The 19,661-nt window shown below is 38.4% G+C and overlaps 1 protein-coding gene across 3 annotated transcripts in view; it reads right to left on the reverse strand.

The window, feature by feature from the left end:
* The window catches only part of bcas3 (BCAS3 microtubule associated cell migration factor), a 224,822-nt gene that overhangs the window by 195,364 nt on the left and 9,797 nt on the right, over positions 1-19,661 (reverse strand). For all 3 annotated transcript variants that reach the window (XM_079611583.1, XM_079611582.1, XM_079611584.1), the window contains exons 7-11: positions 18,067-18,139; positions 6,841-6,948; positions 6,645-6,721; positions 3,708-3,784; positions 1,700-1,783 (exon numbers count right to left, since the gene is read on the reverse strand). In XM_079611583.1, coding sequence (XP_079467709.1) covers positions 1,700-1,783; positions 3,708-3,784; positions 6,645-6,721; positions 6,841-6,948; positions 18,067-18,139 — 419 coding nt within the window. The remainder of the gene's footprint in view (positions 1-1,699; positions 1,784-3,707; positions 3,785-6,644; positions 6,722-6,840; positions 6,949-18,066; positions 18,140-19,661) is intronic.

Genomic DNA, 19,661 nt, shown 5'->3' on the forward strand with positions numbered 1-19,661 from the left:
TGCCTGATTAAGCTCTCCGGGGCCTTGGCAGACAGACACACACATACAGCAACGCTCACTCCATTAAGTGAGAACTAGAGGAGACCCTACTTAAGCTGTGCTATCCACTTACCCCAAACACAGTTCAGAGCGGCAGAGGTCTGAAAACAGAGCCCTGGGGCACCCCGCTCACGCAGACTTGTGGCTAGCACAATGACATCTCTCTTTTGGTCACATCGCGCTCATTTACACAATCTGTGCCTTGCAAGAATTCAATTTTGCAAAAGGCGCCCTCCCCCTCCTTTTGTGATTGTGTTACAGGATTGATGGGAGATGGCCCCCTGGCCCCCAGACGGCCGCACTCAGAGCCACTCAGCACAGGGACTGTGTGTCAGAGTGGAGGAGATGGTTATAAATCACAGCCCCGTCTGCAGACGGCCTGTCTGCGTATCAAGGCTTTTTTAACCTTGTTTTCCTCCCTGCTAACCTTTGCTGTGCTCCTTTTGATGTATACCGCCATTAAGGCTAATGGCTCTTCTCTCACGTAAGCCGTTAGCGCTCGTTAGGCAGTGATCAGGCCGGCGGCCGGGGAATACAGATGTGGGCTTAATAAATCAATTAAGCAACCAGGAGAGGAGACTGGAACCATATGAAAGGTTAAGCACCAAGGTTCTGGCACCACTAAATGAACTCTAGTGGGTCTCTGAATCACTAAGGACTATGTCGAGAACGCTCTGGGATGCTACAGTATATGGTGAATAAAGTGAGTGGAACAGCACACATTATGAGCTTCATTTAGAGCAGAGCAAACAGGAAGGAAAGCATGGCTGAAAATACACAAATAAGTGCATAAAAACAGGAGAAAAAGAGCAAGAGCCACATTAAGCTCTATGGTTTGATTTATTGCCTTGTAAAGAGGATTACCATAAATTTGACAACTTTCAAGATTTAAAAATCACTGGGCCAATAATTTCTGGAAATGAAACGCTGATATGTTCTTGAAGCTCTATGACAAAAAAGTTTGGCCAGAGTAAATGCTAAAATAAACAAATCATTTCCTCACCATGTTGAATGATTTGTATAAGCAGTGGGGATCCTCAGCACGACATGCCAACTGAGCACCAACAGTTATAAATGTCAGATTTTCCCAAAGAATGGCTGGCTTTAATCTTATAAAACAAATAATGCTCATAAGAATGACAAGTCTCTCAGCAAGACACAACTGAAATAATCTGTGCAAAAATTGTGGCACAAGTGTTGACAAAGTACTGTATCTGTTGGTCAAAGTGTGGACAAAAGTGTGTCAATGTGACCCCAAAAAGAATTTGGACAGTAAAGCCACACTCAAAATGTATGGACTTCACTGAATTAGGTACAAAATATCAAACCATGTGGCATCTGCAAACAAATAAGGCTTTTCTCTAAACTAGACAATTTTTACCCCCAATTATCCATTAACATTAGACAACCAGTAAGTTCTTAGTGTATTTGTTTGGAGCAGTATATCTATTTTTCTATACTTAAAAAAAATGCAATAAACTTTTTTTATGAAATTAATTATTTGAAGAGTATGCTTATTCTACCCATCTATCCATCTATCTATCTGATATTTATTTGTGGCTTAGGAGGTGTGTAAATACTTTTCGAGTCCACTATAACACGTGTGTTGAAGAGTGTGGCAGGCATGGCAGTGGTAAAAAAAAAACAAGGGTGAACTCACTTTAGCGGCACTGATGACAGTGGCAGTGTAGGACTGGGCATTATCTCCACAGGCCCCACCACGGGACTGATGACACCGGATCAGCTACACACACACACAAACAGAGACAGAACAGAGTCACATTATCATCCAGAACCTTTCAGCTCCCCAGCACTCATTAACCCACAGAGGCCTGTCACAGCCCGCGCCAGGACGTCTGCAGGCGGGCACGGTGAGTAAAAGGAGGAGGAGGATGCCATTAGGACAACAAACAGTTCTTCAACCCCATTCTATAGCGCACTCCCTCTAGGGTCCCTGTCCCAGACCTATTCAACACTTCAGCTGCCATTGGCCAGAAACTCATTACCTTTGCCCAGACACACTGTCCCATCTGTCCATTATTAGGCAGCAACTGGCCTCTCTAAGGCAAACAAACCGCACCCATTACATAAATCGAGGGTCTACTTAATAATAATATGTCATATTACATTGTTAGCTCCTATCGATATGACACACATTGTCTTTATAATGATATGTGCAATTCGTAAGAAATAAAAACATTTAGTAGGCAACTGCAGTTTGGCTGTTTCCAAGCAACACATTTTCAGCAACAAATCAGTCTGAAGGAAGGCCTGAATTATTAGGCTGACTGATCAGAGGTGCTGGGAGTTCAAACAGGGCATGTTCTTGTGTTCAAAAACATCTGGATTGAGCACAACGGAATGTATTACTAATTAATAATCACATTTATTATAAAATTCGGTCATTTCAAAAACTTCAAAGAACCAAAAAAAGTCAAAGGCATCGTTTAAAAAAAGAAATCAACCAAGTGGTTTATTCTGAGTGTTCTAATAAGAAAAAGGCAAAATTTGTAATGTATGTGCATGTATGATATGCAAGAACAACATGAGGGTGAGTAAATGAGTAAATGAAGACAGAATTGTAATATCTGGGTGAACTAACCCTTTAAAGTTTGGGAATAGTAATTTAGACACGCTTTGCGATTAGAACTGTGATTGCAAAGTGCATAAGCGCTGGAGTGGCACTCCTCAACGTGAAAACACAAACATTATTTAAATCACAGCGTTTCTAGTTTCAGTAGTATGATTATACAAAGCTTTTTAAAAGGTTTCTTCTTATCATGAATGTGCATTAATAGAGGGAGAGCAACGGGGAGAGCATGAGTGTGCGAGGCTTGTCTGTGTAAGAGATCCAACAAATGCCTGCATTGAAAGTGCGAGTGTACTGCGTGAAGAAAAAAACTAAAGTGTACAGTTTCAGTGACATTACTACATTAAATTGCAATATATAATGTTGAATAGAATGTATAAGGCGGCAATATTAATGGGTATTAATAATGCCAAATTAAATGTCATCTATTGTGTTTATGTTTCGAATGATTTGATTGAATGATCTTGTAAATGACCAAACCGAAATAAATGAAAAAAAAATTTACCAGTAAAAAAGGGCCTACATTTTTTTCAATAAATGAAGTCAGAGACAGTGTGCAAGCATATGATATGAGTCTAACATAATTTTGTATTTTCAGCTTCAGAATCATGAACATTTTTATTCTGGTGTCACTATTGCCTTTTGCATTGGGGACCAGGACCAAGTCCAAGCCTATTCAAGTCCACCCCTGATGTAATAGCAAATTTAGCATTTCAACAATACATGTTAACTTTTTACCATATGTCTTAGAAGTAATAATGATAATTGTAATAACAAACCTTTTCTTTATTTTGGCTTAAAATATCGCAATAGTTTCGTATTGTGAGTTCAGTAACGCAAACTGTCTTGCATAGTGACTTGAGTGCATCGTTACACCCCTAATGTAAAGAAAAACTAATTCATTACTATAAACATAAAAAAGTAAAACAGATCAAATAAAATAAAAGATGATAACAGAAAAAGTAAGACAAATTAAATATAAAAATAAATACAATAAAATACCTAGTTTCGTTGTCTTTCTGAAAACCAGTGTTTTGGTACATCTGGAGTTCTTTAAAATATTTGGTGTTTGTACTACCTTGTTCTCAGCATAGGCCAACCACCGGCTTCCCAGAGCTATAGGGTTGAGGTTGGGCCCAGGACAGGGGTAGCAGCCTGCAACAAAAAGAAAAACAAGAGATAAACTAAATGACAGGACAAAAGAGAACCTAAATAATCCATCATAGCAGCATCATGTCCAAGACTGTGTTTTACTAGAGCTTAGGGTTAGAGTGATACCAGAGGTTAAATACGGGGTATGGCATTTTGTGACAGTAGAATGGCTCCTCAGCTTATTAACTACCAGACAGATTGACCCATGAGAGCAATACAGCCATAGAATCCGTACCGATCCCACATGCCATTATAATGTAGCCGTATATCACATGTGGGACACATTCAAACAGGGCAAACACGCAAGCAGATGCAAATCAGATAAGGTCTTATTAAACTAAAACCTAATAAACAAGCACAGAAATGCCAAACTTCTTTCTCCGCCCTCGCACACGGAAAGGTTACGCAAGTGCATATCACAGTGTGAAGTGTGCTGACAGTAATTTATAGCATAGAGTGAATATAAAATATACGCAGACAGTAATTTAGGGTGTAGAGTCAGGATCTGAAACTCGGGTGAATGGGGCTTGAGGTAAACCACAAGCACAGAAACGCAAAAAAGCCTTTTGTGCCTTTCCAAGGCGGAGGGAGCCGATGCAGTGAGATAACGTATGTTTAACACATCCTGCGAGCTAGACTTGGGGGATTTTCACAATTGTTTTGAGATCTCACAGCCAGAGAGAGAAAACCTCACTCAAAAAAACCCCACAATGGATTATGTTTCCATCTTAACTTTAGTTAAAGTTTAGTAATTATGTTGTGTTTTGGACATTTTTTTAAATATGTTTACAGTACTCAAGGAATTCATTGGATCTCTAACAAAGATAGACTCTCCCGCAATTAATGCAGTAAACATATAAGAATAAACCATCTAAAACGCTTTGAATAATCATACTACTAAAACTAAATGTAATATGGTGGTTTAAATGAAGTTTGTGCTTTTCCTTTGAGGAGTCCTGTTCCAGCGTGTATATGCGCTTCAGATGATCAATGCAATCAATCACAGTTCTAATCGCAAGAAAGCATGACAAAATTGAATGTCCAAACTGTAAGTTCATCCAAAATTTTGAGTTCGGCATTTACTCACTCTCATGTTGTTTTTGCGCGTCACTCAAGCATTTGAACGTCCATGTTTACTATGCGTGCCGTTGTAAATCGGTTCATCATATAAAGCCATCGTGTCTCTTCAGTAGACATGGATTAGACCAATCAATTGATTATCTTTTAGATATTATTTTGGAGGAATGAACTTTGAATGGAGGGACAGAAATCTCTCAGGTTTCATAAAAAAATATCTTTATTTATGTTTGGAAGTTGAACGAAAATCATATAACTTGAAATGACATGAGGATGAGGGTGAGTTTTTGGGTGAATTATACCTTAGTTATAGTTACAGTAAGCTAAACATTGGATAAAAGTAACTTTCTATCGCAAATAATATCGCTTACATCAACGATACATATTGTCACATTTTTATACCGCGATATCTCAATATAACAATGTATTGTTACACCCCTAGCACAGATTCATAATTGCATTCTTGAGAGAGGAAAAAAGCACACATTTTATATCTTATTTTTACATTCTGAAATAATGTAAAATACCAGTAAATAAAATGAAACGTTTACAAACATAAATACTATGAATATGTATTTTAGTTGCCCTCACTCCACAACAAATAATTGAAATTCGACAGTATTCAGAAAATAACAGGAATAAAAAATAAAAAAAAAGTATAAACAAAAATAAATTATAATAGCATTCATTATATAAACAACATTTATTATAAACAGCAAGCCTAAACAAATTTATTCAGAGCCAAATTTAAACTATGGGCATAAGGTTAATGCGCTAGACAAATACATTTCTTACGTATTTCTCTCTTATTTAGTACAAATTCAAATGTTTGTGCTTTGCGCATGTTTTGCGTGCTTGACGTTAGTTGCATTATCTTTGTCGCTTTGAAATAAGTTGCACCTTGTTTCAGATAAATCAAAAATGCAACTTTTATCCTGGAAATTACGGTAACGAAATTGGTGGTTTCAGTTTGTTATGGTTTAGTTAACTATAATCCTTTATTTTGGTCTTTTACTTTAAAAAATAAGTCAAGTCTTGTTCTTCCTATGTTGAGGGAGCTTTAGAGAAGCAATTAATGATGTAAAGGGTTATTGACCGTCCCCGTTTCCTGTGGCGCAGACATTGACGGGGAAGTCGGATAGACAATGAGAGCCATTAAAACAAAGCTAATAGCAATTTACAATGGACGATTGCTTAAGTGGGCAGCAGAGGCCTGGTTACACATGGTGACATTGACAGTGTATTTTTCTGAAACCATACACAGTTGTGCGCATATGACAGTTAGGACCTTATGAGTAGCATCCCCTTCAAGAGTGCAAAAAAGCCATTTGGAGTTTGCCTGTGGTCTGGCCTGGAGGAGAGGAAATGGCTCTTTATGTGCTAGAGCTGGGCTGAGTGACAATATGCATTTGTTTGTTATTGTTTACACTACCCAATGACGGTTTGACACAGACAGTTTCTGATAATGCCCAACTCTGACACATTGTAAAACAAAAGCCATTTGTGTAAACAAGCAGGCCTGTGGAATTGTGGATGAGCTTTGATATCGTATAGCCCTGAGGAGTGACACAGGGAAAAACGGCTCCGTTGGTGTGACAGCACGTATAAGGGTTGAGTGGGGTTTTGTGGGTTTAATGAAGTCAGTGTGAGAAGGGGATTAATCAAGACTAGGTTTCCTGTTTTGCGAAGCTGCAGATCAAAGAGGAAGAGAAAAGTTGTGTCGGAGACTAGAGAAGGTCATGAAAGGTCAAGTTCAGCAGACACATCTATAACATGAAGAACTTACTTGTGACAAAGAACTTTTTCATAAAGGTGCAGCTGTCAAAGGCAGCGATCTTTTCTTGAAGACTAACAACGAGAATCCTGTGGCCATCAAGGGATGGAGATGGAGTTGGGGAAAAAATAATAAAGTATATATAAGCTTAATGTTGCATTTAAAATTATTACAAGGTGAAGTGCAGGACACACGTGTGTAAACACACCTTTTGTTGCAGTAAAGATCATAGATGGGCGTTTTAAACTGAATGGACTTGACCATCTCGCCTGTCCTCAAGGAATAAAGGTCCACACAACAATAAGGGGGACTTGTCCTGCAAAACACACAAAGAGCAGTGATTAGTTAAGGCCCGTTCACACCAAGAACGATAACTATAAGGATAACAATAAAGATATCGCTCTAAAATTTGTTCTCAATATTAAAGAATAGCAGAGTTCACATCACAGCTTTAACGATAACGGCAAAGAGAAACGATATCGTTGGAATCACTTTCGGAACAATTTTATCCAATGATTAAAACAGTCAGAATCCATCAGCTTTAACAAGCTCAAGCACTTAAAGTGACAAACAGACACGCGCTTAGAATAAATAGAACGATATCGTCTGTTGGTGTGAACACTAATATTGTTATAGCTATCTTTATACTTATCATTCTAGCTATCTTTATAGTTATCGTTCTTGGTGCGAATGGGCCTTTAGTCTGCTTAACTACATTACATGTAAACTAATGTCAAATAATCTAGGAAGTGAGTTGGAATCATGTTCTTGTTGTTAACAAAAATGCTCCAAACACATTCATATTCAGCATTATATGTATGCATTATATTGATAATAAGTGAGAGTAAAGACATTTCTATTTCTAGGCTGTTCTTTTAAACTTACTATTTATCAAAGTATCCTGAAAATAGGTATCATGGTTTCCACAAAAAATATTAAGCAAAGTTTTCAACATTGATAATAAAAAGAAAGTTTTTTGAGCACCAAATATGAGCATATAAGAATCATTTCTAAAGGATTGTGAGACTGACTGGAGTAATGGCTGATGAAAATTCGTCCAATTTTAAAATATATTAAAATAAAAAACGTATTTTAAACTGCAATAATATTTCACAATATTACAGTTTTTTACTATATTTTTTGATCAAGTAAATGCAGCCTTGGTGAGCATAAGAGAGTTCTTTTCTTTTCTTTTTACCCCTTTTAAAAGTCTTACCGACCACAAACCTTTAAAAACAAAACAAAAAAGGCTACTACGTTTTGAATGTAATTTGCAACAACACAAAACCCAATGTTTAAGTTCATGAAGAATAAAAACACATTACAAAACCAAGTCCCGCCAACAGGCCAGAGACTTTCTCACACTCACATCCTGTAGTTATTACCCTCTACACCTTCATCAAGTAGATGAGAGTTAAGAGAAAGCAGTGGCTGTTGCTTGTGATGAAGGCAGATATTAATCCTCATTAGGCATTCCGCACTGAGCTGGCACAGTCTGGCCTGCCATATTAACCATCTTAACAGAATGTTTCTGGTAAGACGCTGTGCTGGGCACTTTGCTTTCCGCAGGATATTAGTCTTGTAGTAATATGCATGGCATCAGCACTGCCCAACCCGGTAGGACTGGATCAGAATACCAATCCAACAAGTCAGGTATTCTGTTGGAGCCGTGGCTAAGTGTACATAAGTTGCTCAAACCACAATAATAAACTTCAGGATATATGGAGTCTAACTACTAGACGAAGCTGGAACCGAAGAGGCCGGGTTATTGACACTGACTCTGAGCTGATCAAGCACTCCACGTAAATGAAAATGATCAATAGCCTGTGCTTCATTGACAAAACAATTGGCTTTGAAGGCAACCACTAATGATTTCGCTGTGTCTGACTCTTAATTCGACCGACTGTCTGCCGCTTCACAAGAAGTGATTATATCATGCATCATAGATTAGCATTAACATAGTTTGGCAATAAAATATATAGTGCATAGTGCTGCAGCATTATTGGCTATGCTACTAATGTAACAGCTTCTGTGAAAACAAGGGTTTGACAGGGTTTGGTCTATTGACTGATGAAGGCCATCATAAAACAGTAGTTTTATGGATTAAATCCTAGGTTCTGATTGGCTAATACAAGGTTCCAGCTTTAATAGACAATATAGTCAAATCTATAACTCAAAAGAATGCTCATCTTGCCTTTTTAATATATATATATATATATATATATATATATATATATATATATATATATATATATATATATATAGCAACGGTGCTCTAGGGCGGATGAATATATAGATACAAGATTACTTTTACGAGATAATTTTTATCATGCAAAATACATCTAAAGCACAAGACGTTGTTGCTAACAACGTCTTGTTGACGTTGACCAGTACAACAACAAAACAACTGGAAAACCAATAGAAATAAATTATTATATTTATTATATTTAGTAGTCTAGAATCTCACTTATTAGCTATTTGGTTGTTAGACAACTAGTTAATCATAATTAGCCATCAATACAAGCAAACTTTCAAGCAGAAGGATTTAATAAAACTATATCATCATGAAAATTATTGTATTCATATTCAACATAGCACATCCTTTTGTATTCTGTAATTCCCCCAATTCTTTGTTTAACCTTTTTTAATGTTGGAAAATTTAGTTTTACTCTTCATTCATAATTTACAAGCATGCTAACACTAGATAAAACAGCACGGACAGCATGTCGAGGAAACGACTCTCTTTTTTTCAAACATGCACGTATCAGTTTTAACAAAGCAGCCAAGACATCAAACCACAAATTGTGGAACATGGAAGTACTTAAACCATAAATGAAAAAAAGCTGTGGTGTGTCTCAACATCCTATACTTTAGAGTTCTGATTCTGAGTGATGAAGAGCCAGGGAGGTTTTTAATTTGTCATTACTTTCACAGACAGTGAGTGATCTCTGAGTGAAGCCGTGACGATTGCAAATCCAGCCTGTACTTTGAGCATGTTCCCAAACAGCTGCCATTTGAGCCACTTCTCCTCAGCGCTCTGGCTTGAGGTCAGGGTGGACAGATTGCACATAATGTTTTTAAGAGAGCATGATAATGTCTATGAGCAGGAGGCTCGCTGAGTGTGATAGACATCCCATTCTCAATGTCTGAAAGGTCAAGCCTGCAGCTGAGACTCAGTGTCTCAGATCCTTTGGTGACTGATGGAATCATCCCACAAGTCTACAGTCATTCTGTGGCCATTTGGAGTTCTGGGTTGGCCAAAAGGTAAAGTTGCGTGGTAAAACTGACCCATGGTTGGACTGAGCCCACTGTGGGAGTTTGTAGGCTTACCCAGGGCTGGATTACAGCATGCGTGTCAACAACACAATCCAGTAAGCAGTAGAAACCACCGCAGACATGAACGCATGCCCAGAGCTGCATCTCTACATCGGCCAGCTGCCAGTAACAACCCCGTCTCAGAGCCACATCCCAAATACAAACACACAAACACAGGTCAGCGGCTACACACTCTGCTGAAAACAACAAAGAAAGAGGGAGGTGTTACATATTTCTTCAGTGCTTGAGTTTGATCGTTTGATTTGTGTCAATGACAAAAAAAGAGGGTTGACCGTCCACGATAAATACATACAAAATATAAATAATAAATTAAAAAACACACGTGCCAAGTTCTCAGAAATGTACTCGTTCTTTTCATGTTGGTTTCACATGTTTTTAAAAAACTTTTAATTTAAGGAATAACGTCATATGGCGCATACATTAACTAGAAAATATATATTTTGGTAATATTTTAAAATATTTACATTTTTTGTTGCACACATGTAAATATTTACATTTTTATGTAAATGTACACATCTTTTTTTTTAGTAAATGTACAAACATTTTATATATATAATATATTATATACATACATTTTATATTATATCATATCAATATACTGTGTATTTAAAAACAATAAAATATAGTAAATATAATCAAATATAACAATACCAATTAATATAACATATTTATAAGAAATATTATATTACAAATAATATCCATTTAGAATTATAACTAGCCACTTTATTAAGTACATCTGTTCAACTGCTCGTTAAATATCTAATCAGCCAATCACATGGCAACTCAATGCATTATAGGCATGTAGGCATTTGGACATGGTCAAGACAATCTGCTGAAGTTCAAACATAGCATCAGAATGGGGAAGAGAGCTGATTTAAGTGACTTTGAATGTGGCGGCGTGGTTGTTGATGCCTTTGAACGTGGCGTGGTTGTTGGTGCCAGACAGGCTAAGGTTTACAGAGAATGGTCTGAAAATAAAGTTCTGTAGACGAAAATGCCTTGTTGATGCCAGAGGTCAGAGGAATTAAGGCAGTTCTGAAGGCAATCCGGTACTAGAAAGGTGTACCTAATAAAGTGGCCAGTGGGTGTATATACATATTAAATATCATGAATTTGAATTCATTAATATAATTTTTGGGGACTAACCATGCCGTGCTGTGTGAACATAGCTTAAGTGTGTCAAATGGACTGTAGAAATCTGCAAACGCTATTAGTCTGCATTTTTATTCTCCTCTGGTGTCCTTTATAGCTGCGGACGCTTGAAGTCTCGGCGAGAGAGACAGCTATCTACAAAGAAAGTATCATCATGGCTAAAACCCCCACTGGATTCAGACACCAAGATTAATAGGGGCATTTAACTTCCTAAACTTGTCTTAGAGCCACTATTCATTGATTTCAATATAATCTGGGTCAGATCAATCCAATTTAAAGCGTTTTAGAGCCAATGTGACACAAATGATATGCTCCCAGATTGATTAACGGGACAATGATAGCCTTGAAAAAAGAATCATCAAATTGGCCACTTCAATTGTTTGCCTTTTTGCATTGTAACTAATGGCCCGCTTCTAATGGACGCAGTGCACGCTCAACATAATACAATTTCCTCTCGCTGAGAATCGAGACTTCGATTTGAAAGCGTCAGTAAATTTCAATTATCGTTATAAAATCATATCAGCGTTTCAGTGTAGCACACTTTTAGGTGATATTGAGCACAGATATTATGACCTGTCCCATGGCTTCAGTCATCCGACTTTATATATGTCACTTTCATCCAGGCCATTTCTTTAGCAAAGGCCAAGTTAATACATATACTAAATCTGATTAACATAGGGTCATAAAAGTTATTGTGTATTAACTTTTTAATAGCATCATTTTTAAGGATAAAGAGCAGAGAAAAATATTTTTTTTCTCCTGTTCAAAATCAGGTTATTTCTCACTGAAATGCACTACTTAATGTCACCGAGTGTTTAAAAAAATAGTCAGTATTTTTTGTTTTATTTGTCACAATTATTTTACATACTGGAAGTGAGGGTGACCTGCACACACAAGTTCAAGTCTGCTAAATTCAAACGTCTTTATTCGGCTTGACTTAACTTCACAATACTTCAAACGTGAATATCCATAATCTCAACTGCGAGTCTAATAGCTGGGTACAATCTCACAAAACTTCCCAAGACACACCTGCAAAATCCATCTCCCCTCAACATGGTAAGACAATTTAAAAGGCCTTTTTTTCTGGTCTTAGCCTCCCTCGTGGTAACCAAATGGGAAAAGTCACTCTCGAGTGGAACATTAACAATTTTTACAGTTAAGGTCAGGCTTAAATTTAGCAAAACATATGTTTACAATGGTAATTACGCACATTACGCCACTATGTGACAAGCTAGCCAACTCATCACTTTTATAATCTCGTAAACGTTTTGATGTCTGTATTTTAGCATGACTCTGAACCCTGTTAGATAACCATTTTGGTGCTTTTAACATTGTAAGGTTTAAATCATTTCACTATCCTGAACGGAAACTGACAAGGGGAAAGGAATATAAAATAGGAAGTCTGGAAACGCAGATCAGCGCTAGCGAGTAAATCCATTTATAGGGCGACGTCATCACATTTTGGCTTCAGCTACTTTACAAGCTTTCCGAATACGAACAGACAATTACATGCTCTGGAAATGCAAAACAAATACTGCCTTACCAAATAAAATACCAGGCGACCTTCTGAGAAACACACCACAGAACATAATGTGGAGCTTAATTCACTAACTAAACTCAATAAACATGCCATTAATAAAAATAAGAATAAATCTGTTAAAAGTGGACAAAGTTTAAGTCTGTTCAAAAGTTGAATCATCTAAAGCTGCGATAAACCCACCCAGTGTAACGTTTCTTCTGAGATAAGGGAAGACAAAGATATTTTATTATCCTCTGTGGCTTTTTGTTATTATCTGAGAAACATGGAAAACAGATGCTTAAAGTGTGAGACATTCCTTTTCAAAAGGTGTTTGAGGAAAATGAAGAAACAGACAAATCGCAACTCTGATCTCTGGACCGTGATAAGTCCCTCGAGCCAGCATCGTATTGATTTATAACAGCTATTTCCAAGTACGGCAATGTAAAAACACAGATGAAAACAATTACTCTATTTTTGTAGGCAACAAGTGAGGTGGGTGGTAACTGAGACATTTTTGAGAAAAAAAAAAAAGCTGTCATAATTTTGCGCCCTCTCTCTCTCTCTCGTTCTGCCCCTGTCTTTCTCAAGCCGAGCTTCAACACACAACAAACGCTGGCCACATCACAGGCTTCTTGGGGCCTGAGGGGGCCCTTTGATTCCAGCACGCCGTGGGCATTAGCGGGAAAGTAATTAGGGTAAAAAGTTCAACCGCAGCTCCATGTCTGCAGCACTGCCAGAAATACATTTCCTCCCCTTTCACTGGGCTCTACACAGATTCGCATGCATATTGGAAACACATTGAAATGAGGAGCCTGTTGCAGGGGCACTGGTGCTCTTGTTCTAGTGTTTACAGCATTTAATTTAAAAAAAATATATATATATTAACAGACGCAGGGATGGCGAGGTGGACAGGTCTGAGAACAGCTTCTCATACATCAAATGTCCTTATGGATGAGGTCAAATTGCAAATCATTGGTTGGCATTAAAAGAACAACCTATTATCTACTTATTCAACTATTTAAAAAAAAAAAAAATCCTGAAAATAATGCACTAGAAAAAAAACAATTACAAAAATCATTTACATCAAAAAAAAAAAAAGAGATTTATTTTCAGTTAAGAAATGTAATAGGCACAATAGTCCTAAATTTGCACAATCATGAAAAGGATGATGTTACACGCCTGTGCGCCTCCTCTGCAATTAATCGGAAAGATAAGGAGAAGTATGCTCATGGAAAACCGATCTGAGACAAGTGCCCTTGAAAAACAGGGGAAACTTCAAAGCCATGCGATTCCCATCCTCAGAGAGCTTGAATTATGTGGCCATCCAGTCAGCATGAAAAAGCACACAGGGATGATCTGAGACCCAACAATGCACCTGGCCTGAACTTTCCAAATAACTTGAAGGGTGGAGGATCCATCACAAGAAGGAAATGCATTCATCTTTACCATGACTGTAAGAGTGAGGATTGTGTCTGTCAGACCTATCAACAGATCATAACGCCTACCTCAAATTACACTGAAACATGAAGCAAAACAGAGATATGGTAAAACATGACAAATGACAGAGGAGAGAGAGAATGTGTGTGAGGTGGAGTGATAAACTTTTAACATTGCGTTTCACTCCCTGAGCTTCCAAATAAAGAATTGGACATCTCTGGTGATTCATGACCATAAAGAGGTTTTATTTCTTCTAATCTTTTTTAATGTCCACATAAGAAACCAAAAGTAAACACTGGTTTTATAGCAGACCCATGCATCAAATGCAATGGCAGAGGAGAGAGACAAACAGTCCTTCATATCTTGTGTGTGGGCCAAAAAAATAAATAGGCAACTGACCCAGAAGCATGAGAGAGAAGAAATATAAAATGTCCCCAACACTCTGGGTGTGTACACACAAACTAAAAATGTAAAAATAGCGAAACAATTCATTCTAGCCACTTAATAAATGACCATCTAATTTATCGAGATGAAACGGCGACAATTACCGGTACAATTTTGGGTAAACCCTTTAAATTTACTTTGGGAGACAGTAAAATGTGTTTGAATGATACCACCACCAGACGACATGTCTCCTATTTACCTTCACTTATCTCTGCAAGGTTGCACCCACCGAGCCAAGAGATCTCACAGTTCCAGGTGTGATGGCAAGAGAGTAACAGGCTCATGGGCTCTAAAAGCATCACTTCCCAATCCTCCCTTAATCCTGTGTCTAATACAAACGCACAGAGATTTATCATTTAATACACTTAAGAGGGATTTCTCACATCTCAATAAAAATGCAATGAAAAGCACAGCTTAATAGCACAGTAGGCTTTAGCTAAATCGCTTTAAAAATAGTCAGTGGACAACACTGGCTTTCCGCTCCTCAAAGCCATTGTGTAATTAATAAGCAGGCAGTGGGTGCCAGCAGGACTTTGCATGGATACAGCTTTGAGTAAGGACAATTAGGGCCAAGGTTAAAGAAAAAGGAAAAAGAGATCTCTTTGATAATACTGAGCGGACAGTGGGTTGATGCTCTGCTCTTCAGAGCCATCCAGTGGGAGATTCACTGGACCTCTGCCACCATCCCGGAGCCAGGCACAGTGTGGCCGCCATGGAGTCAAAAGTCATGGCTCTATGCCCATGAGGACTGGACCTTCTTCCGAACCTCCACGTGCTGTAGTCCCTGACAGCAGTCCAGCTGTAATCTCCACAATGACAGAGGATTGCATTAGAGGATTGCAAAAAAAACACCCACATCCTCTCCATGGAGATCTGGAAATTTGAGGGGAAGGAAGAGAGGGCACTGTTTTCTGCCTGCCCAACGACTTAATTTCTCCACAATCCAGAGAACAAAAGCAGGCCTCTTGAGAGGGTGAACTTTTACCCCTTCCAAACATACTCACTGCAGAGGCCACAAATGGTTAAATGGCATGCTTTTAAATCCAGCTTAAAGGCCGAGGTTAGGTTCTGATACTGAGGTTATACCAAATGTTCTGCAAGTAAATGCTTGTCATTTTTGGTAACCATTTATTTTTCCTTTAAATTCTTCCTTTACTTTTTCAATCATTTCGATTTTTTTTTCTACTCATGGTTTTAATGTTGTTAGATTTCAGATCCATAAATTAAAATGTTAAATATATATATATATATACACACACATACACTTTCTTTAATGAGAATATTCTACAACCAACTAACAAGTAGCAAATAACATGTAATTCTATGTATTATTATTACTCTTGCCAAATTCAGACTGAAATCAATTTACATATTTATTTGTGTTTGCTTGTTTTAAATAGATATGATTGACACGTTTTGGCACGAGAGAACACAGGCTCAACCTGGTCAGTGTAGCCTGTAGCCCTAATTAAAATAAAAAGAAAACAATGGTACTGTGGAAAACCAAATCCTTTCCAGATACAAGTGGGGTCCAACAGTGGATTGAATAGCACATTCATTCTTTGCTAATTTGCAAACCCTACCAGCACTATAGAACACTATAGAAGTGCGGCATGTGTACTTTGCTGTCAGGAAATTCACCAGATCCATACGTTGTTTGGACTTAAGACATAATCCCCTCCATTGATAAAATTATGTTGAATGTGTCTGGCTGGAGTTCTGCAACGAAGGATTTAGCACACATGCTTTTTCCTCTTTCTGGTTTTCCTTTAATTTGCAAATCTTGTAATCTAAGCCTAAAGCTGAGTGAACCAACTTCTAAACCAGCAGTGCTGTATCGGCCAAGACTGCAATCTGTTTTCCATTTGAGTGTCAAGACAGCATCCACACTGGTGGTTGACAAAAGCTGTTATTTCAAAATGATTATATACTAAAAATCGTGTGAGGACTTTGGTAAGTTTATGAACTATTTCAGTAAAGGGGAAAGAACCGAGCACATACAGCCTTTCAAAAAAAAAAAAAAAAAAACACAGAGCTAGGCTATTTACCAAACACTTCTACTGGAACGTAGCAGCGGCAACACCATTCACCCGGAGGGAGAGGGTTATGGTTTTCAACACGAGGCATGTTTTCAGCATTAGACCAACCGTTGCTGGAGTACAAAGCCAAACCGCCAGAGCCTGTCTCCATGTCGGGGCGGACACGGCGCGTTTGGCTGGATAAGCGCCGGCAGAGCAAAGCTTTAGTCTTGGAACGGCTGGGACGGTGGTCTCCATCAAAGTGTGCTGAAGACAGACTTCCTTATTCTATTTCCTCGGGAGGAAATATTGAGTTAAGATTTGCAGCAGCGGAGGAGTTCGTTTTAAGAGGTGGCAGACGTAGCTGATGGGAGGAGAAGAGCCAATAACTGATGCGCCCTGCTCCCTCTCACTCCCTAAGGGGGCATATTTCTCACAGATCGCAGTCTGTCTCTGTCAGGAGTCCAAGGTTGCAGATATGGCCCTCTGGAGCTGACCGGGTTGGTCAGTCAGTCAGCAGGGTTTGGCCGTCTCTCTCCAGACCACTCCCAGGCCCCATCAGACCTTTGATGCAGGTTATTATGTATAACAAATTACAGGTTTTCAAATGCACTTAGGATCTGTAGCTCATAACATCTAAATGTTGCACACACTGAGGGATGTGGCTTAGACTCTACCACGCATTAAAACGGGAAAAAGCCATAAACCTGACAGCGATGGAACATTCCATTAGCACATGGGCTTCACCTCATGAAGAGTTTTACATGTCTCCACTTGTGTCGCACACAGCAGGAGATGGATGCAAGCCGAAAAACGTCCATAAAACCATAAAACGTCACTTGGGGAAAAATCCAAATATCTTAAATGCCCTTGACCTGCATTCAACCTCAACTGGCCTTTCTCAAATGAACAATAAAAAACAAGGCTGACAAAAGTCTAAAATAATATTTTAAACTATACATAATTTTTTCACAGCTCAGACCTTTACAATGACAAATAAAAACAACGGTTGAAGAGCTAAAAGAAAAAGAAAGAAAACATTGATAATAAAAACAACTGACAACTATTTAATTAGGTGGACGCTTGTTCCTGACAAGCTGAAAATTAAAAATTATTCAGTGTGCACTATGTACAGTATATGTTTCATATATATATATATATATAAATAAAATATTGTATATATAAAACTTTTATATATAATTTATTCCTGTGATGGCAAATTTTCAGTAGCCATTACTTCAGTCTTCAGTGTCACAAGATCCTTCAGAAAACAGTATAATGTGCTTTTTAGAAACATTTCTTATTATTATCAATGTTGAAATATTTCCATTATCAGAGTACAAAAAGAAACCTGTGCTTTTGATCAAATCCTTCTATTATTGTGGCATCAATCCAAGCTTGTGCTGAAACTGTGCTTGTGTGTAGCTGAAAAACAATCAGGAGTGACCTACGAATAGGAAAGCTCTGGCACCATTCAAAACACTAGGCCGAGCTGACAGTGGAAGTGACATCGTCGTTGTGCACTCACCCCGAAGAGCCCGTGCTCTTGCACACGCCAAGGAGGGGCCGTTTCTCAGCGAAGCTGTCAGTGTTGAGGGAACCTGCAGCCGGAGGGACAGAAAGGGGAAAATTAACCACTGACCCACATAAAGAGGGACATTCATTAGCCACACGCATATGAGGCCCGTTGTCTCTCAGCCAAAGCCACCCACCCTTCGAACTCAAGCTTTTACAAAAAAAATCTACAGCAACAGGAAGCGTACTGATTGCATTACAAGAGATCTGTAATTAAAAATGATGCCTTGAAAATGTCCTAAAAAGAAAAAACAAAGCGGGCACCTCTTTCCTTTCAGCTTTGACATTTACACACTGTTACCACCAAAAAAATAATGCCCTGGTCCTCACAGAGACTTGAAGTTAAAATACCAGCATGCAAGGCATTAAATGGAGACAGAGAACAGAAACGCCACTCAGCGCAATGTGTTGAACGAAAACCATTTCTCCTCTGACTCTAATAGAAGAAGCCTTCAAAGCTTTAGAAGGAGTCTTCTGTCTCACTGGCTTTAATTTCAAGGCTTCGGAGGAATTACAGAATGGCAAAAGGCCGGTAGGCATATTTTGGGAGGAGAAAACATGTCGCAGTAAGTTTACAGATCCCATATTTATCTAATTCTCTTGATTTCCATTCATGTCCGGATAGAAGAAGATGTTAGCCTTTGTTGAGCTGCAATTTGTGCAGCCATGCCATGCCATGACACTAATCAGCTCCAGAAAAGTATGGTCCCTGTGGCATGGCGTGAGACAGAGAATGTGTCATTCTCAAACCTTAACACTTTAAAGGGCCTCTCCTCCATCTTCACGTCTCTGTCATCACACATTGCCACTGGTCACGATATCCAATCATAATGCAAATACAACAGGCCTCTAAAAGACAACAGCTGCCTTCTATTTGAAAGAACAATTAAGGGGCAGAAAACCAAACCGTGCTCCTCTCCGCCTGTAGCTGTGCGCCTCGAAAACGGCTGGACTTTGAAACAAGTGGTTTTCATTTGTATTTTCCAATGTCTGCTTTCAACTCATGCTGAGTATTATTGAGGGGATTGTTTTCTGGAAGACATAACAAATTTCCTGCATTTCAGTAAATAATACATTGATAGGAGGGCCATTTACGAAGGTGCATTCAACAGTGGGATACATTTCTACAGTGTTGACTACAATGTAAAAGTGGTGTTCAAAAAAATCTAAATACTAATTATATAAAAATAAAAAAAACATAAATTTAAGCGGAGAGGAAGCAATGGCAGATTTTTTGGTCAGCTGTGGATATGACCGTCTGTAGCTGTCACCTAGAAATTAATCATTTCAAAAACACCGGCAGAAGTCAAAAACAGAACGGATGTGGAAAGAAAAGTCAGTTTGCCTCTTTAGAGAAAGCAGAGCTTCCTCCTTTATTCTGGGAAAGACCTTCCCTGATTAAAATTGACACCTATTTTCAGGACTTTCCAAATCCGCCCACCCAGCTAAAACAATTACTCTTTTTTAATCCCACTACAGTATGACACTGTTTGCGCCAAACAGATCGCAATCAGTTTCCCCACTTGTACAATTCATTTGATTTAGCTG

Source organism: Phoxinus phoxinus (genome assembly GCF_949152265.1).
Source record: "Phoxinus phoxinus genome assembly, chromosome: 4".
Lineage (NCBI taxonomy): Eukaryota > Metazoa > Chordata > Actinopteri > Cypriniformes > Leuciscidae > Phoxinus > Phoxinus phoxinus.